Source organism: Xenopus laevis, chromosome 5S (assembly GCF_017654675.1).
Source record: "Xenopus laevis strain J_2021 chromosome 5S, Xenopus_laevis_v10.1, whole genome shotgun sequence".
Taxonomy (NCBI): domain Eukaryota; kingdom Metazoa; phylum Chordata; class Amphibia; order Anura; family Pipidae; genus Xenopus; species Xenopus laevis.
In genome coordinates, this window is record NC_054380.1 from 66,479,664 (window position 1) to 66,502,732 (window position 23,069).

Here is a 23,069-nt window from a genome sequence, read left to right on the forward strand (position 1 = left end):
CTTCGCCTGGCATAATGGTGCGAAGTAGCGCTAGATAAAGTCCACTTCACTAGCGAATTTACGCCGGCGCCCATTCATAAATCAGCGAAGTAACGAAATGACGTCACGCTCGCGAATTTTAGCTAGCGTTAGCCACTTTGCCCTTTATTAAATTTGCCCCCTAGAATGACCTATAACAGAGAATAGCTTATCCTTTACTAGCCCTTCCTGCCTGCTCAGGTAAGGGCTAAAGCAATGGACACTGAGCACATGGTTACTCAGACCTTTATACCATAGCATAGTGCCATTTACTTGGCACTGTTAGAACACCAAGGGGCATAGCTTTAAAGGAACAGTAACACCAAAAAATGTAAGTGTTTTAAAGTAATGAAAATATCATGTAGTGTTGCCCTGCACTGGTAAAACTGATCTGTTTGCTTCAGAAACACTACGATAGTTCATATAAACAAGCTGCTGTGGAGCAATGGCGGAAATTGAAAAACGGCTATATGGCACAGGTTAACGAATGGATAACAGATAACACCATTAGACAGACAGAGCTTATCTGCTGTGTAACTTGAGCTTTTTCTCCTTTGAATGGCTGCCCCCATTGCTACACAGCAGCTTATTTCTATAAACAGTAGTAGTGTTTCTGAATCAAACACAGCAGTTTTACCAGTGCAGGGCAACACTACATTATATTTTCATTACTTTAAAACACTTTTATTTTTTGACGTTACTGTTCCTTTAAGACTAATTTAATAGTCTCCTACATGAGTCTGTGGCATTACAATGGGAATGGTGACTACAGTTTGATCATCTTCCTCTAACCTGTAATATGAAACAATAATGCAGCCTTACATGACCCACCAAAAGCAATTTAAGGGGGTTATTTATCAAAGTCCGAATGCCAAAATGCGAAATTTTTTGTTGTTTTTTTTACTATAAAATCAAAATTTTTGGTGGAAAAACAAACTCAAATTTTTTGAGATTTATTATACCCCGAGGATGAAAAAAGTCTGAATCCGAATATCTGGCATCTCAGACCTGCCGAGGTATATAAGTCAATGGGAGCGGTCCCTATTCTATTTGAAAGTTTCTGTGGTCTGCGCTGAAAATTAGCCTGAAAATACGACTTTTCAGGCAAAAAAAACTTGCACAATTCAGAATTTCAATCAATGTTATCGAATTTGTCCACGATCCGATTAAATTGTGCTTTCTTAATAATAAATAAGGTCCAATCGTGTTTGGTCAAACAATTTAAATACTCCGAAAAATTAGGATTTTGATAAATAGGCCATAAATAATCGTACATAATTCATTTTAAGTTGTCATAGTTTTTAGGTGTAAATTCCAATTATTGGATGTGCAGACTTAAGCGAAAGTGGGAACTGGGTCACAGGTAGGACAGGTACTCTAAAACATGCTTGCACTTCATTTGCACTTCATTTAGGTACAAACAGGTTAAACAAGTCAAGTTAGGTAGGTACATGGAACAGGCACAGGAACAGGCAGGGCAAACAAGGTATATACAGGAAATAGAAAAGATTTATAATGACGCAGAGTTGCTTTCTATTATGACTCACCTAAGCAAGAGGAAAAAAAGGCTAGTATAAGCTAAGCCCTAGGCAAGATAAATGCAAATAGCATACTGAGTGTTGTGCTTGTTGCTAACTTTTGCGTTGGTTAAATTGCCAACTACCCACCTTGAATTCATTCACACTGCTGTGTCACAGGTTTCCCTGCTCTTGAAATAATTGCCCAGAATGGCAAAACACTGCTTTTTTGGCAGCAACAGCTAATGTGGGGTGTTTCCTGACATATTCACATCAGAGAAGCAATCAGTATTTCATACATGTAATGCAACAAACTCAGTAATACCTTTATAGATACTAGGTAAGGTAAAAGAGCAAAGATTAACTAAAATTCCATGTAACTGAATAATAGAACAGTGGTGTATTGTTGGGCACACTAATACCTAATTAGTGTGCCCAACAATACACCGCTGTGCTATTATTCACCTACCTCTAATTATTGGGTGTAGAGCACCTTACAAACTATTGGGGACCTGTGATTGTACTTTGTAGTATTAATTAAAACATTTCCTGTGAATACTTACATAATATATAATGGAAGATAATATATAATGGAAAACACAAATATAATAGAAAAAATGTATAGTAGTCCTTCGGAGGAACACTAATCACGTAATAGTATTGGAAGCAAGAGAGATGCTGCTGAGAGATGCTGCTGAGAGATGCCGGACCTCATTACTAACAGCTCCCCCAGAATTCCATCATTATTGTGCCTTTTGCAAATTGATGCTGAATTTCAGTAGACACATATTTGCACAAGGCATAATAATGCTTTCTTGCTCCTCTGTGCTATGTGACCCATTTAGATTATTAGAAGTGACTGCTGAATATGAGCTAAGTGAAATAAGCAAGCATTTTATAGCTTTTTGATGTTTAAAAGGTGGTTTAAAAGGGGGAGTGGTTAACAGTGGCTTCCATTATCAACCCTCTACTACATAGGCCAGAAAAATTCTGGCCCTCGGTACAACAAAAGTTGGACAGCACTGATTTACACTATAGCTATATAAATATCCAACGGTTACCCATCTAGAATTAAATTAACTTGGGGAACCCCTTATGGCATATATTTCCTTAATTAAATAAAGAACACTATCAATAAAATAAACCCATTAATTCATATTGAAATTGTCCATGGCTTTTAATCTGACTTCCATCATCTACCAGATATACTGTATACTGTATAAGAAAGGGAGAAAATTCTTCATAGTTTCCAGTGGCAATGAAATAATAACATAGTAGCTAATTGTACAATACATCACATCAGCGTTTATGATGTCAACATTCCTTAGATTTTTTTATAACTAATACATTTTAAAACATGTCTCCTTGCAGCTTTGTAGGCCATTTTTTGGGTGCAATAGTCATCCGTGCAATTCTTGCAAAACCAGTATTCAGTTGTTACCTGAGATAACTTCATTCTTTTGGATATTCCATATTTTTAATTAAATGTGTATTATTTCTATCCTAGGATTGTGGATTGGACAGAAATGTATGGCCTTGGACTCCCTTTTACAGCTAGGATTTCGAGATCAGCCAGATATGAGACAAATTTCCCTTCCCTTCCATTTGCTACTTTCAGTGATGGACAGAGTTGCAAGCTTAACTTTTGCATTCGTCTTAAATAATTACATTCTCTATTTTATCTAAGATCACAATGATTTTGTTTTTCAAAAATGTGAGATCTGTGAAGATGTGGAATTCTCTCCCTGAATGAGTTTTGCTGCCTGATAAATTAGATAGCTTTAAGAAGGGGTTGGACAGCTTTTTAGCAAGTGAGGGGCTACAGGGTTATGGAAGATAGCTCATAGTACAAGTTGATTCAGGGACTAGTCTGATTGCCATCAGGAAGGAATTTTATTCTCCTCTGAGGCAAATTGAAGAGGCTTCAAACAGGGTCTTTTGCCTTCCTCTGGATCAACTAGCAGTTAGGCAGGTTATATAGATGTAAAAGGTTGAACTTGATCGACGTGTCTTTTTCAATTTAACTTACCATGTTATCTATTTTTTTTAAAAAAATATGAAGGCATCTAAGGAGTTTTTGACATACACTCAATAAATAATTGTTAATGGGTAATCTTTCCCGGAGTTTTGTAATAAGTGGCCCCCTAGCAACTTTCTAGTAATGCAACTATACTAAATTATCCAAAACAAAAATCATTGGAGAGTCGAAAATTACACTAGTTCTGGTAAATTTATGATCTAATTGATACAAGAAGTTTGGTTAAAAAACAAAAGATTAAACTGGAAACCTTAACATAATTCTGTTCTCAGAGCACAAAGGAGCTGTTTTGAAACTCAAAGAACTAAAGCTTAACTAAAGCAGTAAGGCAGGAAAAAAATGTACATTATGGGGCAGATTTATTAAAGGTCAAGGTGAAGTTTCGAATTAGAAAACCTCGAATTTCGAGCTACTTTTTGTGTACTTCGACTAGGGAACATTCCAACTTCAATTCAAATTTGAAAAAACGTTGAAATTCGAAGGTCAAATTTTTTTTGAAGTACTATCTCTTTAAAACTTCGACCATTCACCACCTAAAAGCTGCCGAAGTGCTGTTTTAACCTATGGGCGACCTCCTAGAACCTGTATGGAGGCAATTGGGGGAGTTTGGGAGATCGAAGGTCAAAGTTAAAAAAACTTTGAATCGAAGTAGATCGGAGTACGAATTCGGCCCACTTCCAACCCCATTCGGTTGGTCTTTTTGAATTCGAAGTTCGAAGTTTTTTTAACTTCAACCTTCCACCTTTGATAAATATGCCCCTATGTGTTGAGCTTCTATACTAGCTCAAGGTAGAGTCCTGCAGCAGTTTGGGTACCCGCAAAAAATGCAGGTACCTTGCAGGATGAGTGTAGGCTTTTCGGGTGCGGGTATAGATTCGGGTCTGCGGGTAGGTTGGAGGTCTCATCTATATTTCTTATCTTGTGTATATTGTCTATTTTACAAAACATTTTTTTGTCTCTGTCTACTTCTGATGACGTCACTTCTGGTCTGTAGCAACAGCACTTCCTGTTTAATGGTGATCGGTTGCGGATAAGGCTGTTGCAGGCCGGATAGCGGATCCAAGCAGGGTAAATACACGGGTTGCGGTTCGGATCTCAAAAATTGGTTCTGTGCAGGACTCTAGTTCAAGTTAACAACAGCCCTTTAGCAGTAAAGATCTGTGCCTCCATAAATGCCCCCAGTAGCTCCCCATCTTCTTTTCTGCTGATTCACTGCACATGCTCTGTGCTGCTGTCACTTACCATTCGCCAGTGTGAAAATTCGCCTGCCGTTAAAAGAGTACAAAGTTGCGCCAGAGTCTATCTCCTTCACTAGCGAATTTACACCAGAGCCTGTTAGTAAATCGGTGAAGTGGCAAAATGACGTAACACTGGCGGTTTGCCCCCTAAGTCTCAGTGTGTCATAGCTGTTCTACTTACAATATGCACAAGACTCAGTCTAAAATTAACCTGAGGCAGGTTCAATTGATACAATACTGATTTGGGGTATAATATATCATTTTAATCACAATACAAGTAAATCACGCTAGTGTTTCTGTCAGAGCAGATTGTGACTCCCTCAGCGCTGTTGCGTCACTGTGGGTCTGACTGAGGAAACATGGACAGTAGAAAGGTGATTGTAGGCCTTGGTGCCCAGCAGGGGTCGCTGTGCATTGTTAGCTTAACATTGAACTTCGGCTGTACTTCTCTCTTTATTAAACAAAGATGCTGTGCGCTCTCAGTTTTTCTTACCATTTCATCCGGAAACCACTAAGCCACCTGTGTCTCAGCGCTAACCGAGTATTCGCTTTACCTGTCACTGTCTCTGCACGTCGTCTCCGCCACGCCTGTGTCTTCCCTCGCTCCCTGTGTTGTGCCAGGCTCAGCACCCCTGGCACCATGCCGCAACAGCCGAAAATACAGTACCCAGAAGCCGCCCGGGATGACTGTGCAGTGAGTACAACCATATGCCTATTATCAGAGCACCCATCTCCATTTGTCTTTATAACTCGCGCTCCTATAAGCTTTCTTATTATCTTTACATCGGTCCCACCCTGTGTGGTGCAGAGTTGGATTTTGACTTAAATGCATTTTGGTGTCTTCTTCTTCCTGCCATTTGTAAACTACAACTCCCAGAACTCCTCCCCGGAAGTAGTCTTTCTGTTCTATTGTATGGATACATTCGCTGATAAGCTTTGTTTGCTGTCACATTCTTACCTGTCAAGTCAAGCTGCACATTTGTTATGCTCTTAGCAACATAAATATGAACGCATTGATGATTATGCTGCAAAATTATTCAGTGTCTGAGTGAAGACTCTAGAGGGAAACTGTATCCCCCTGTCCACAAGAGAATGTGTAGTGGTGACAATTCTTTAACTTACTTAAAGGGGACCTGTCGCCCAAAACAAATAATCTAAATCCTATTTTATGACATTAGTCAAGCAAAATAAACTTTAATTACACTATAAAAAAGATTTCAATCTTGTTTCATTCGGTCTAGGAACTCCTGGACACTGTTATTAATTCAAGCCTTGCATCATCTCAAAATCTTGTTTATGCACCAGAATGGGGGAGCTGATGTCCATGCCCTGGTTACACAATTAAATATTAAAGAGAAAGGGGGGATGTGGGGAGCGCAGTGATATCTAGTAAGTGCTGAATGGAAAATGGAAAGTAATTGCCTGTTCCGCCTCTATGCCTAAGGCATCTATGCCTAAGGCATTGAGGAGGTGCAGGCAATATTTGATTGACCGCTGAGATTTTTAAATGCGATTTTTAAACAGCTTTGAAAGCTTTTAATAAAAAAAATTCGGATTTCATGTTTAATTTGAAAAGGTCTTTTATTATACAGCTTTTTATGTTGGGGGTGACAGGTCCACTTTAACCTCATAACAGTGACTTGCATTTTTTAAAATCTTCCTCCCCTAAAATACTTTAAATATTTTGTGTTTACATATTCTGCACATACATGGGTGTGTTTTTATATGTTTTTTGTATTTAGTGATAAATATAGTTCACACTCCATATTATGAAATGGAGTAACAATGCAGACCATATACTGCTTATATTGCAGTATATATTTGTGTGCAGTCTGCATTCTTAGATGGAAATTAGTACAGTACAAATGATAAAAAGGAATTATATACGTTGTAACAGACTGCATGCTTTACAAGCCATTGTTACCCACCAACAAAGTAATCCATTACCAGGAACTCCTGTAAGGTATTGTTTACAAACATTTTACATGTATGTTTTGTAGGTTGATGACTATCATGGTGTTAAGATGAGTGATCCATACAGATGGTTAGAAGACCCAGACAGCGCACAGACAAAGGTAAAATTTCATACTACATTTTTTTATGGTAGAATGTTAAACAAGATGTAGACATAGGGGTCAAAAGAAATTTGTATTGATCAACTTGGGAGTAGAGACCAATAAACATCAATCTTTAGAATGCCGGTCTAGTGACCAAACAGAGGTACAACCATATATACTTAAATAATTTTCCAAAACATGCTATTAAGTAAAAAAGGTTAAGTTTATTACATCAATGTATTAAAAAACATTAGAAAATCCCCTTATAGCGCCACCTTCCACATGTAACTTTTCTATTAAAGGAAAGAAATATATAAGTTTGTTACCTTTTAAATGAGCAATGTGAAGCTGCACGCTTTCACCTCTCCATGTTAATAGGACTGTTCATGGAGCTTATAGCTGTTTGATGTACTGTTTCCTATTTTATTTAATGGAAACAATTTGCCATCTTACCTCTTGTCAACTTCTTTCATGTTTTTAGGCATTTGTTGAAGCCCAGAACAAACTTACAACACCATTTCTTGAGCAGTGTCCAGTTAGACATCTTTTTAAGGACCGTATGACAGAACTCTATGACTATCCAAAGTATAGCTGTAACTTCAAGAAAGGAAATAGGTAATCGGTTATATATATATATATATATTCAATTTTGGATTATTTGGATAAAATGGAGTCTGAGAGATGGTCTTCCCATGATTTGGAGCTTTTTGGATAACAGTTTTCCGGATAATGGATCCCATACCTGTTTATATTGATTTTTTTTTTTAAATACATTGTCTGTTTTTCTGTTTTCTTTAATTTTGTTAACCCTTTGTGGTTTCCATTTCCTTGCTGTAATGTAGACCAGGTCTCTTAAAAAATGCATAATAGATCAGAAGCTTGTGTTGAAAACTTTCAAGGTATATTGGTATATTTACTTTCCTGTCTCTCATCCTGCAGATATTTCTATTTCTACAATTCTGGCTTGCAGAACCAACGTGTGTTATATGTACAAGACTCGTTAAAAGATGAACCTAGAGTTTTCCTTGATCCCAATACATTTTCTGAAGATGGGACAGTTGCGCTGCAAGGTAAGTTGTTGTACTAACAAAAGCATTTTGTTTTTTTTATGACTGTGTAATACAAAAAAGCTTCATGCTTTTAAAAGAAAACTATTTAGATATGCTTATCAAGCAACTCTGGTTCAGTTTTTATGAGGATAATTACAGGTATAGGACCTGTTATCTAGAATGCTTGGGACCTGGGGTTTTCTATTAAAGGAACAGTTCAGTGTAAAAATAAAATCTGGCTTAATAGGCTGTGCAAAATAAAATAAAAAAATTAATATAGTTAGCCAAAAATGTAATCTATTAAGGCTGGAGTGAGTGGATGTCTAACATAACAAAGCAGAACACAACTTCCTGCATTTCAGCTCTCTAACTGAGTTAGTCAGCAACTATAAGGGGAGCCACATGGGACATAACTGTAAAGTGAGTTTGAAGTGAGTTTGTCTTTAGCACACAGCTAAGATTCAAAAGCAAACCATTATGACCCTCAAGTCCAGTGGTGTAATTATAGAGGAGGCAGGTCTGCTTCCTCCATAGCCAACAGAACCCCCCCCCCCCCCAGCCACTCTCTTACCTGAGCGGGGAAGGGGGCGCAAGTCGGCGCTTGTCTAGCATATTTAATTAGCTGCTCAAAGTTAATGTATACATGTCGGTTTAAAGAATGTCTTGTGCTGAATGAACAGCTTGCATATCTTTTTAATCACAATAAATTTTTACATTTTTCTTGCTCTAATCAGGACAAATTGAAGCTACTCCATGTTTGATTCTTGTAAGGTAGATAGACTACCACAGATAATCTCCCCTGCATAATCGACTTTTGCTAACAAACCAGTCACAACAAATCGAGAAGGGTGGGCATTGCATACCAGTAGACTAATTATCTACCTCACAACAAGTACCAAACATAAAGCTGTTTCAGTTTTCCTGTTCAGATAAAAAAAAAAGCAAATTAACAGATTAAAACAATAGACAAAAAGTGTCTTTGCTAGTGGCACGAATAAACAATTGAATCACATATCGGAGTGCTGCTGGATTTATTTCATACAATAGACAAAAAGTGTGTTCCTTTGCCTATTAATTAAACTCATATTCACTTGCATAGTGGGGTTGTACTGCCCCTTTTAACTTTTGCTGTTCTATCTGGCACCTGATCAGCAAAAAAGTGTTCCTTTTACACATTTTTGATTAAAACTGTTGTATCATAAAATCTGTAAAAAATGTAAAATATAAATGGCAAAGTGCTCAGAAGAGCACTCCAATCAATTTTGCAATCATTTAAATCGAAGGGTAAGTGTCCCCACTGGGATTTAGATTGAAAGATCTGAGATAACATGCCTTCGCCTAGTGCATATTGCATGCATAAGACCTATGAGACAAATGGCATTTGAATGCCTGTACTGCCTAAACGTTAGAATATCTAAAATCATCTTTCACACTTTTTTATAGCAAAAGTATGATAGATGGTAGTGGTGACAAGTACTCGTAGCTTCTGCTTAGAAATGTTTACCATACAGGTATGGGACATGTTATCCAGAATGCTCAGGACCTGGGTATTTCAGGATAATGGACCTTCATACCTTAAGTCTACTAGAAAATCATGTAACCTAACAGGCTGGTTTTGCTTCCATTAAGGATTGATTATATCTTAGTTTGGATCCAGTACAAGGTGCTGTTTTAATATTATTATTTATTATTATTATTATTATTATTATTGAGTAAAAGGAAATAATTTTTACAGATTTGGACTATTTGATTATAATGGAGTCTATGGGACATAACCTTTCTGTAATTTAGAACTTTCTAGATAACCGGTTTCCGGATATCAGATCCCATACTTGTATTTCATTTAGAAAACGTAAAGGGTATTTCAGCCTTTAACAGTAGATGCACTTTGTTAGAATTAACAACAAATATTTTAAGACAATACATTTTAGGAGAAAACTTCAGGGTTTTTTTTTTGTCATTGTAAAGTAAGTCATTAAAGAACTTTAATTATAAGGCATGTCCACTAAGTGTATAGGGCTTATTCACAGGGTATGTAATGATTTCTGTCTTTTTATTTTTTGCTTGTTTCCACGAGCATGCCGCACTCTTTCTGTACCATATGAGATTTACACAACTATCTTTAAATTGTTTGTTGTAGCCAATAGATAATTCTGACAACATATCATATTTGTTTATTTTAATATAGGCTATACTTTCAGTGAAGACGGAGAATATTTTGCCTATGGGTTAAGTGCAAGTGGGTCAGACTGGGTCACTATTAAGTTCATGAAAGTTGCCAACCAGGAAGAGCTGCCGGATGTTCTGGATCGGGTCAAATTCAGCTGCATGTCCTGGACCCATGATGGTGTTGGAATGTTTTATAACTGCTATCCAAAACAAGAGGGAAAGAGTGATGGTAAATTAGATTTTAAAGCAAAATATTTACATGGACTTTTAAACAGTTATCTGTTTCACAAGCTAACTATGCACAAGTACTAACAAAAATGTTAATAAACAGCCTGGGTGCCAGTCCAGAAGAAATATACAGCACTCCAAGGAGAAATCAGCAGGACAATGTTTCTGATGAAAAAAATAATAAAGGTTTATTGGGAATTATTGTCCTGCTGATTTCTTCTTGGAGTGCTGTCATCTTTGCTGAATTACGTATATATGTATATGTATGTATGTATATATATATATATATATATATATATATATATATATATATATATATATATATATATATATATTTCATGGCAAAAACTGACGCTTCGGCTGTATCCACCACCTGGATACAGCCGAAACGTCAGTTTTTGCCAGGAAATAAAACACTTTTTGTACAGCATAAGTCCTGTGAGTGTGACTACCATCTATCAACTCGTGTGTGTGTGTATGTATATATATATATATATATATATATATATATATATATATATATATATATATATATATATATATATATATATATATATCTCGAAAATCGGCACTCACCATTCATCTAGTTAAGGGCCGGGTGCTAACCAAAATCATAAGCATCAGTGCAGTGAAAGCACTCACGGCATTAGCTCCTCAAATGTATATCAAAAGGCTTTTATTAGTGCATGGTGCATCAATGCGTTTTGACTCACATGGAGCCGTCGTCAGGATGAAAAAACAGGAATTGAAGCAAACCATTAAATCAATAACATATATCCAATCAACTTGTCAATGTTTAGAACACTACACATGTGAACTAAAAGGTATCCACCTATTCGCATATATAAAGTATGAAAAAGGATCCACTCAGTACTATTAAATATCTACTAAGACCAATCTATTAAAAAGTGACTTTTAAAAAACATTATGATATAAGGCTCTACAAAGGCAATATGTGCTTTGTAGTCTTTTGACTTGTCTGTATAGAATGAGCAATATTTAAAGGGTGTTACGTTTCTGTGATGATGTCACCAGTCAGATTCAATGTGTCTAGTTTTCCGTCAAACTCTTGTATTTATTTGCATATCTACCAACTTTTAGACACCTTGAGAAAGGCCTCGGAGGAGGCCAAAGCAATTAAAACTTTTTACATTAATATAAGTCCTGAGAGTGCTGATCTTTTTTACTATATATATATATATCTATATCCCATAGGGAATCTACATTTCCCTATGGGACCAGACTGTAAATTATATCCTTATAAACGGCTCGAATTTGACGTCGCCGCGTTCAAATTGAACTCCGACGAGACTGAATTGGATGCCGGCGCACCCGATTTGGACACTGGCTATCAGAATTGGATGCCGACCCCCCCTCCCAACATTTCACACAAAATGTCGATTATAATGCATAATGTACCCCTACTGAAATTTATAAAGATATTATGTCCACTATATATATATATATATATATATATATATATATATATAAGTTAAGTTGCAGGTAAAACCAAGTCCCTTTGTAAAATGTATAATGAAGCAACAGAATTCTTAATGAATCAGATGAAAATTAAGCGTAGGACTGGCCAGATATGGGATGACTTTGACGTAGTTGGCCAGCTTAAATATATTGCAATATATGGACAAACAATCCCTGTTTTGTTTAAAGGGTAAGGCATTTTTTAGTAGCAGTATGCACAAAATGTCGCTGTCTTAAATATATTGATAATGGGTTGAGTGCAGAGGACTCTTGTATTTGACTATATGTATTTTGTGGTCACAGCCTCATTGCACCCCCGCCTAATGGTTTTAAAAAATAGTGGTGAGCACAACTTTCCCTTTATATATATATATATATATATATATATATATATATATATATATATATATATATATATATATATATATATATATTAAAAGAGGCCACCAACACCGAGATTTTTGCTGGTCTCTTTTACTATATTTGTAACTTTTTATCGTACTTCGGCCTTTTTCAGCAGAATTCGGATTCAGCCGAATCCTTCTGCCCAGCCAAACCAAACCTGAATCCTAATGTGCATATGCAAATTAGGGGCTGGGAGGGAAATCGCCTGACTTTTTGCCACAAAACAAGAAAGTCAAAAATGTTTTCCCCTTCCCACCCTTAATTTGCATATGAAAATTAGTATTTGAGACAAGCTACAAAAATATTACTGTAAATGCAGTTGGCCTTTCTGCAGCAGTCGGTTCGTTCTTCAAAACTGTAGACTTTAGGATAAAACTGTTTTTGAAAATAGGTAAATATATCTTTGTACTTAAAACTAACAAAGATCAAATCTTCACATAAAACCTGAACTAAAAACTTGTCATTGAAAACATGTTTAACAACCTTTATCACACATCAAAAAGGTTAAATGGCTAAGGTGATTACAACTAGCACTTAGATGGTTATAAAAATGCATATATGCTATACTAGGAATTTAGTTTTTACTATAATATGTATAATTAGATGAAGCATAAAAATATTTCTACACAAAATATTTAATTACAATAAAAGTATTTAAATAACTTGCAAAGTAAACACTATAAACATTAGAATACCATGTTTTAATTTAGGCAGCACTGTGTTAATTAAGTGGATGTTTACATTCTAAACAGTTCAAAGTGTTTTTAGGTCATGCATCAGAAATAAAGCATTTTATCAGTTGCTTTAAATCTTTTAAATATTAGTTTCCCATATATTGTATTTGTTTAAATGTTCATGTTTCTCTCTCTTGTGTTTGTCTGGCAGCCCGGTAATCCAGGTGCAGATTCTAATTTGCTACGTTATCTTATATATTTCTGAGCAGCATCTGTGGGATATTAGCAGCTCAATGGTAACTGCTCACCAAGGGCCATAGATACTGATGCATTAAATTGAAACAGTTCACAGAGTTGATGACCTCCTAATAGAGAGCTCCACCAGGAAGACATGAGAAGATGGAAAATGAAACTTCAGTCTTATAAATATAAAATAAAACAACTGAAAGAAGTCCTTACTTTTGGTGTACTACCTAAACTGAAAAAGTGACTGGAAGACGAACAACCCCTTAAAATATCATCATTTTTCGGTTTTAGTTAAGGACAAAATTCACATTCGACAATCCACATATAACCCTAGCCTGCCCACGTCCCACCTGCACCCGACCCTAACCCGGTGAGTGCCCACATTTATAGGCCTGCGCCCACCACGATGTGGTATCCCAGAACAGGTGCACAGGCAAAACCTGGAATCAGAAGCAGGGCACAATGAAGTCGCGGGAGGGCTGAGCTCATTTAGCCTCCCCGCGCCCCGAAAAGGTTGTGTGCATGTCAGCCGGAACCCAACCATCACTACTGAGAATGATTTGTGTGTTGTATTACAAGGGTAGTGTCTTTGAAAAAGATTTGATTGTGTCCACGAACAGAATGTGTGATGTGTATTTTCTTTTTACTTTCTGTGTTTGCTTGCTGGCAATGAATGGGAAATTCTGTCTCTGTTTTCTGGTAAAATACAAGACAAAAGTTTTGTTTAGCAGTATGTCCTAGATACTACTCCTAATCCTAATTAAAATCATTATTTCAATTTACAGTACTATTGGGTTGGCATCCAAAGCTATAGATCTAATTAGGATTGTGAAAAGAGGAAGATGAGCAATGTTTTCAGAGACAGGAAACAGAAACAATAGCCTTATAAACCTACTAAATGCATAGACATTTAACATTTACTCTTTTATATAGCTGATAATATTTCTTCTGCATGTTCATTGTTTTCTCTGTATGAAGGAACGGAAACTTCTGCCAATCTGAACCAGAAACTTTATTACCATGTTCTGGGGACGTCACAATCTGATGATGTTTTATGTGCTCAATTTCCTGAGGAGCCCAAGTGGATGGGAGGGGCAGAGGTAATAACTGAATACTTTACTCATAATTAAAAAGCCTTTTGTATATATACATTTGAATTTAAAATGATGTTGGTATTTACACATGACAAAAATGTGATTAACTTAAGAATTGTTTTTTACAGTAGCCTGAAAATATAAGCAGTCAAGTAGATTACAAAGAAATATTTGTATAGATATTTGCATAAATATTTATTGGCAATACAGTGCAGGACATACACGAGTTTGCTTTATTGCTGTGCCCCATAACAGTCCCTGAGCCTGCTGTCTCTATTGTTACACCTCTCCGTTAACACTTTGTGCCTATTAACATTGCTTAAATATTAGTATTGGACATTTTGTACATAAAGTTAGTAAAAGGAATAAGGTTTAAAGGTAAACTTCAGACTGAACACAGATTTATATCGTTATATCCACCACCTTTGTCTTTTTTTATAGAGACAGTAGTAGTACTAGAATTAATTTTTAACTATTATGCATGTTAGTGTAAGAACTAGAAATATTATGATATTTTGCAAGTATGCATTCTATGTTACTTGGACCCAAACTTGGATATTTATAGGTTTCTGAAAGATGCAATAATTTCAATTAATCAGCAGAGGGCACTAAGACTAAAAGACTGTTGGTTTCTGAACTGCCTAAATGAATGATGCTGTGAAGTTCATCATTTCTTTTTTAACATACATTGTATGTAATAAATCTGAGCCATATATTTCACATTGGTTCATGTAGCATTTGAAACTTCATAACACCTTATCATTCTTTTATGTTTTTATACCTAATTTCCACCAATGTGCTTTCCCTTTCCAGCCACTGGGTTTTCCAGATCAAGCCCCCTCCTTTTGTCCACTGTAATTTGCCACTACACTTCTTGCCAGTTACAGTGAAACCATGTCTCCCAAATAAGTGTGATTTACGCGATGCCCCTTTTCATCCTCCTTGTATCATTTCCAGGCCCATTGCTTCTTTCATCTAGTATAAATTACACAAGTCTTCCAAACAACAGTGTGCCTTGACTCCCAACTAGAAATAACAAGAGTGCAACCTTTGTTTGTTTTTCAATAGTCTGCATAATGAGTGTGAATATTTTATATTGTCTGTAATGCTGCAGTGTTCCTGAAAGCACACAATATAGGGCCTTAATTTGCCTATTACTTGTTTTTTTTCTGTATCATGTGCCTGACAAACTGTGACCTCAGCTGTTGTAAGATCCCAGTAGATAACCCAGGGAGATGTGGAAAATGTTTTAAGGTCATGTTCTTTCTTTACTGTTTGTCCTTGTTGAGAAGGGTTACTCTAAACTCATAACCGAGATGTTATTTAAAACATAGCAGGTTTAGGACCTTTTAGGATATCTCACTAAAACAGATAATTGCATTATTCTTTATAGTTTCCCAATTATGATGATATTATGATATACAGATTAATAAATGGCAACTTTTATTAAACAATTCGATCAGCTTCTTTTGTTCCCAATTTTTTTAGCTGAATTTGCTTATTTTTTATCTGATTAAATATCTTTCGATTTCCCTGTGCACCTTGTCAGAGCCATTATCAATTAACCTGTAATAAATCTATTTAAATAAATATATATAACATATATAATTATATATATATATATATATATATATATATTATATGTCTCATGAAACCCTTGTCATTTGGTGTTTTGCTTGGATGCATGGAGGAATTCAACGAAGCATGGAGAGCATATGAATACTTGCAATGAATAGTAAGCAGGAGCCTATATACAGTAAATGGCATTGCTTAAATGTCTGGAGTGTAAGTATAACAACAGTGCTAGAGTATGGGCACCCGATCAAAATTTTCTGTCCAGCCTGATCGACGAGCCAACCGATATCCAGGTCTTCTGCCGATATCGGTCGGCTCTTTTCCCACCATGCACGCACAAAATAAAGCAAGAAAATTTTTTTCATACGATATTATCTGTGCGTCTATGGCCACCTTTAGAGTGAAATCACCCCTCCCCCTCTCAGCAGCCCATTAGCAAAGCAATGGGAAGGTAACCAGAGAACAGCTCCCTGTGTAGATATAAGCACAGCATTTAAAGTGATACACCAAAAAATGACTTTTTAAAATATGACTTGACTGTCCCATCTGAGCATAAAGTTTCCAATGCTAACGGACTCCTGCTGCACAAATAGGGCAGCCCCCTCATAGAGGAACATGGGGCATCGGACAGGTAATGTAAAAGGTAATGTAATGACAGGTAATGTAGTTAAAATACTTTATGGCAAAGTTATAACTAGCTTTCAAAGGCAATATTATGATAGATGTAAAAAAAAGAGTTTCATTTCTGGCGTCAGTATCTCTTTAAGCATACATGGAACTAATAATGGGACCATTTTCTACATAGTTGATATTACTTTATTCTTTATCGTTTTAGGTTACAGATGATGGACAATATGTGTTGCTTTCCATTAGAGAAGGCTGTGATCCAGTAAACCGACTATGGTATTGTAAACTAGACAAGAACACTGGCATCACTGGTAAGTTACTATATTCTTTCGGTCATACCCATAGTGCAATTTCAACATAATTAGATGAGCAGTTTTCCATGTTTTATTTATTTGGTGCAAACATCTATTTGGAACAAATTATGTGCAATTTCTGGTTTGACATTTGAAGGCTGTCATCTCAGAAAGAACTGGAAGTCTTACTATGTGGGGGGAAAAAACAATCACTGATTTCTACACAATTTCCTTTTTAAAATAGTTGTATGTAATGAAATTTAGAATTTGTGATTTTTGTGTATATGCCTGTATGGGATCCATTACCCGGTAACCCATTATCCAGAGCTCCAGAATTACATGAGTACCATCTCCCATAGACTCCTTAATAAGCAAATAATTCTAATTTTTAAAATGATTACCTTTATCTCGGTAACAGTCAGTTTGCCTGTTAAAAAATTAATTGGTACTGTGCCACATCATTATTCATGGGCACATAAGCACAATGTTGATAACAAGAAAGTATAGTTCTGCACCCAGGCCACACTGCCATAATTGATGCTTGAGAAGATTAAAGGGATCCTGTCATCGGAAAACAAGTTTTTTTTCAAAACGCATTAGTTAATAGTGCTACTCCAGCAGAATTCTGCACTGAAATCCATTTCTCAAAAGAGCAAACAGATTTTTTTATATTCAATTTTGAAATCTGACATGGGGCTAGACATTTTGTCAATTTCCCAGCTGCCCCTGGTCATGTGACTTGTGCCTGCACTTTAGGAGAGAAATGCTTTCTGGAAGGCTGCTGTTTTTCCTTCTCAATGTAACTGAATGTGTCTCAGTGGGACATGGGTTTTTACTATTGAGTGTTGTTCTTAGATCTACCAGGCAGCTGTTATCTTGTGTTAGGGAGCTGCTCTCTGGTTACATTCCCATTGTTCTTTTGTTTGGCTGCTGGGGGGGAAAAGGGAGGGGGTGATATCACTCCAACTTGCAGTACGGCAGTAAAGAGTGATTGAAGTTTACCAGAGCACAAGTCACATGACTTGGGGCAGCTTGGAAATTGACAATATGTCTAGCCCCTTATATTCAAAATTGAATATAAAAAAAATCTGTTTGCTCTTTTGAGAAATGGATTTCAGTGCAGAATTCTGCTGGAGCCGCACTATTAACTGATTCATTTTGAAAAAAATTTTTTTTCCCATGACAGTATCCCTTTAATGATGCCACTGCTTTTCCAAACAAAGCCTGGCAGGCTCTTAACATTTTTTATAGAAGAAATGCAGTAGTCCAGGGTTAAAGGCTAACCATTTGGTTCAATGGGGGTCAATGTCGGACTGGAACACAATGGGCCCACCCAAAAACCTTAGACCAGGGGCCCACTTTCAGTGCTCAGTACTACTATTCTTCCTCTCCTCAATTTTTGTTCTCCTAGTCTCTTTTCTTTACATACTTTAATCTATTATTCCATCTGTTTAGCTTCTTTGTTCTCCTAGAAATAGGGAATGGCCATGGAATAGACCAAATGTTTAACAACAGCATGAGGGTCCACTGTCACCTGGGCCCTTCGGGAGTTTTCTTGGTATCCCGGTGGACCAGTCCGACACTCCTTGTCCTTTAAACTGTATAGACTGTTGGATATATTTAGCTGCCTTTTTATCGTTCAACAACCCACTTTTACCAATTAAATATACATAAACAAATGGAGGATTTCTCATTTCTATCAATTTGGTTGGTTGCCATTTTTTTTAAAGAAATAGTTAAAGCTTCCATTGCATTCTATCTAGTGTCATTTAATCAATGTGTTTACCTCATCTAAGAGCAAGTTTTGTTTTTGCTGATGTTGCCAATTTGAAACAATTATTAGATGTTAATGCTTAAGGGGGAAACATTACTTGCTTAAAAAAGCTCATCTTCCATTGATCTTTTACTGAGCAGACTGTAAACTATACATATCTTATAGTGGACAAAATATTACTTCTGAATATTTGATTCTGCTGAATAGACCTAGCAGAGATGGAGTGCTACAGATGTGTTTAAGTTAATGAAAATTCCATCAAAAATAGAGGCTAAATAAAACATTAAGAGGAGCATAATCTAAAAAGAAAAAAATTAAAGCCAACATTTTTCATGAATGGAATTTCATTTTAAAATAATAAAAATGTAAACTACAGACCACACATATTGAGGGAGTTTTACTATATACTGCTATGTTTTATACATATTTAAAATGTTTGTAAGCTTAATGTTTTGGGACATCTTTTTTGCTAGTAATTGTGTGTGTTCTGTTACTTTTCAGTAAAAAAAAAGATCAGTTATCATTGATCTTAAACTGCTGTAGCATTATATTTTCTTCAGTATTTAGGATTTACAGCTTTTGGTTATAAGATTGTGCAAGGTGTTCAGAGAGAACATTACTTATTCCCCCAACTTGGAGATCACTATGTGCCACAAATGTAATATTGTAGTGTGCACTATGCTGACTGCAGACAAATTCAATGCCACTTCTGAATTGCAGACATTTCACTGCACAGTGGTGGAATATTAGGCAAGGACACAGATGAGAGAAATTCCAACAAGAAGGGATGCATGTTCAGCTGCACTGCTCTAAACATACTTTATGCTTATTATTTCCTCAAACTGCATGGGAGTGTAGTTGAAATATTTTAAGTATATGAAACAACACCCTCCATATAAAGCACTATAAAACGTATGCTTGCTGATTTGCAATTAAAGGCTTTACCTCAGAACCATCATTCTTTGCCTAAACTAGATGAGAAATTAAAAATCCATTAAAGTATAACATTGGATGTTGTCCCTACTGATGCTTTAGTTTTTGAATTATTTACTTCCCTCTGTGTCTGTGGAATGTTTTATTTTTGAATCCCAGATTTGAATATTCTTTTTCTTTTTTACAAAAAAAACAGTAGAAAGCATGACATTCTCAACCTGATTTGAAAATAAATTATTGATGCTGCATCCATTACAAACTTGTATTCATTAATATTATAGTGCTTTTTCAAACTTGTGGTAGTCTGTTCATGTCACTAGGAAAAAACATTGCTGTAGTTTTCTGCTGTTGATGTTGCAAGTGCAGTTTAGAGAGGTAAAAACAAAACAAAACCCTTTCTCTTTACTTTATGAGAAAGTAGATAAAAACTGTAAAATGCTAGTACTGCTGGCCAGAGAGAAATGAGGAATAGACGGGGTTCTACCTATCTCCAGGCCTCTTTTCTTTGGCTATGGGCAGAGGGAGTCATTGGCTTTTTCAGGAAGAGACACCTAGATGTTAAATTGAGAGACAACCTATTGCTTAAGGTGGTGGCAGACAGGGAGATTAGTCACCCAGCGACAAAGCTTCGCTTCTACGGCGAACAATGTCCCTGAAATGCCTTCCTGCCAGCAAGAGTACGAGGCGGGATAGCATGCGAATTGCTTCAGATTTCCGAAATTGCCTCACGAGGAAACTTGGGGCGACTGCTGAAATCCGATCGGTTCGTATTCTTGCCGGTGGGAAGGAATTTAGGATTAGTTTCCCGCATAATCTAAGATTTGTCGCTGGGCGACTAATCTCGCTGTCTGCTACCACTGTTAGGCAATCCAATACCCCCACACTCGAAAAAAGACTTATTTTTAGATTTAATCAGACTTGGATAGGAAGAGTTTAAAGGAAAACTAAACACCCCTCCTTTTTTATTAAATGGTATCCCCTAAGGGTGGCCATACACTATACGATCATTTGGTTGATACATGTAGACAGGCATACATGCACATGTACATCATTAAATTAAACAGAGACTCAAAAGTATTAAGGAACTTAAATATCTCAGCTGTCAATCATATATTACCACCTCTTTGCATTTAACCACATTAATTTTTAGGGTTTAAAAAGTTCTCCTTTAAATAATTTATATAGTGAAAGTGAAGTTTATTTTGCTTGACAAACACAATAGAAAAGAATTTGGAATTATATCTTAGGGTGACAGGTCCCCTCTAAATGCAAGTTAATTTCAGCTGCCATTTTAAAATGTATATATTTCTGCTTTGGCTTAAACAGAAGCACACAGCATGGGTTTATTCAAAGACCTACAGTATATGTAAAGTTTGTTTAAAAAAACATTTAAGGTCAGTTTGGCGGCAATAATTTTCTCTAGGAAATGCACATTGTAAATATTTTGATTTAGTGCATTCTGGCAGTCATGCCAAAGAGGTCAGTATTGTCAGTATTTTCATAAAGGAGGGCCTTGCTAGAGATGTATTGTGCCCTTCTCTCTGTTAAATGCCTTAAATGAGAATTCAACCGTAAATTTAAAAACCCCTGCCCTACATAGACCCCTCCCTCCTCCCCCCAGCCTAGCTGCTACCCTGGACAAATGTCCCTGTGCCTTTACTTATCCCTCTGTGCAGATCCTGTCCAGCGGTGTTCATCTTTCAGCTCTTCAGTAATCTTCTGAATGAGAGCTGTGTATCGGCGCATGCTCAGTTGGAGCAATCTTCCGCTTTGCGACAACTGTGCATGCGCCGAAAATCACGGAAATTGCCGATACACCGCTCTCATTCTGAAAATTACCGAAAAGCCAGAAGATGGCTGCTGTGAACTCCACTGGACTGAGGGGTAAGTAAAGACTCGGGAGCATTTGCCCAGGGTAGCAGCTAGGCTGGGGGGAGGAGGGAGGGGGACTTATGTAGGGTAGGGGATTTTTTACTTTTGGGTTGAATTTTTTACTTTTGGGTTGAATTCTCCTTAAGGAAATGTAAAGCCAACATTTTCCTACCATGAGCATATCTTCCCCACCCAAGCCACATCATTTGTACTGCATTTACCCCACTTCATTTGCCAGCGCTTAATCACTTAGAAGGATTTCTAACTGATTAAGGGGATGCTGTAGCCTTACTGTAAACCTTTTAACAACCAGAGTGGCAGTTATCTGAAGATTTCAAAGAGGCTATTCACTGATTAATTTTTTGTGGAGGGGGGTTTACATGTCCTTTAAATCATTTCCTCTTAGAGCAAAATTATACAGTATTTTAATTGGCTATAAAATGTCAGCCATCTTAAATTCAGCACTTCCCCAGTATGAACATAATTTTCATCCTCCGGTATTTCAGTTGATTTAAATGGTAATTTCAGAGCAAACCATTGTAGTGTGTTAATAGTTTCTCTTTCCTTTGCATCCGCCAAGTGTGCTTAAAGCTTGCATACTCAAAAGCAGTTTTATTAAGCTTCGGTTTTGCAAATGCATAAGAGTTTGAAATTATTGGACTCTCCAGCTTAGAAAAATAAAATGCAAAGCAATATATGATGGTTGAGTTTTTCTGCAAGTACCTATGAAATAGTATTTTTCTTAATTTTATTGGTATTGCTCAATTTCCTATTTTTTAGAAGTTCTTTTGTTATTGAAGGTAAAATGTACAGCCATTTTATGTAATATTACTAACAATCATCACCATGTTAATTTACACATATATTTTGGGGTTATTATATACACTATGATATTCTGTGGGAAATGATGTGCCGTTTTGTGGATATAGAAATTACATCAGTGGCAGTACAATAGAAGTATATTGAGGTCCCTTTGAGTGGCAGTACTGACATAAGGATAAATTGATTATGATATAGCTTACAGCAAACCTTTTCAATTAGGTTTAGCCTTTCACTTAGGTTGGGATGGCTTGTAACGTAACATGAAAGATATAAAAGTATAATAAATGCTTGGGTGGCAGTAACACTGAGTTAGTCTCAAAGCATGACACATTGTAACAGGTTAAACAGAATTGTTACCATTATTAGTTGGGACATAATTAGCTACAGATAATATTGCAACATTTATAGCGAAATTGTTTCCCTTTATATTTATGGTAAAAGGTTAGGTGTCTATAAAATTCCGTAGTATGCGGTTTGGTTTTAATCCTTGCTTATGTTAAGCATCCACAGCATTAGTTGCTGTTTTTTAGATTTAGCAATGTGATTTCAATATAGGATGGTGTATAATATAATTCTATTAGTGTTTGTTAATGAGGCTGATTACATGTTACAGCTGTTGTTTCCTGCCAGTTACTAGTTATAAGACATGATATGAATTAGTTTTGGCACTTTGAAAAAGGCTTCTGATGGAGTCGAAACGTTAGTCTTATGCTGTTCTGCAAATAAACTTCACATTTTTAAGTCCTGTGAGTGCTGATCCTTTTGGAATCGATGGAAATGATTCACTGATCAGGTACCCAGGCATATGAACACTTTATACGAGAGTGCTGGCCATGTGTACAGTATATCCTATAATAATCAGGATGGGTTGAAAGAGTGCATTTATTTGTTTGCTGCAAGTTGATGATGAGCAAATATAGATGTTCTCCATAAAGGTTCCTTATACCATATTAATGATTTC

At 36.3% G+C, this 23,069-nt stretch overlaps 1 protein-coding gene across 1 annotated transcript in view; it reads left to right on the top strand.

The window, feature by feature from the left end:
- Nucleotides 1–5,262: 5,262 nt before the first annotated feature.
- Nucleotides 5,263–23,069, top strand: part of prep.S (prolyl endopeptidase S homeolog) — a 55,301-nt gene continuing 37,494 nt past the window's right edge. The window contains exons 1-7 of the mRNA XM_018265411.2: nt 5,263–5,505; nt 6,812–6,886; nt 7,350–7,483; nt 7,808–7,938; nt 10,106–10,315; nt 14,097–14,218; nt 16,623–16,725. Of these exons, the coding sequence (XP_018120900.1) occupies nt 5,278–5,505; nt 6,812–6,886; nt 7,350–7,483; nt 7,808–7,938; nt 10,106–10,315; nt 14,097–14,218; nt 16,623–16,725 (1,003 nt within the window). The 5' untranslated portion in view covers nt 5,263–5,277. The remainder of the gene's footprint in view (nt 5,506–6,811; nt 6,887–7,349; nt 7,484–7,807; nt 7,939–10,105; nt 10,316–14,096; nt 14,219–16,622; nt 16,726–23,069) is intronic.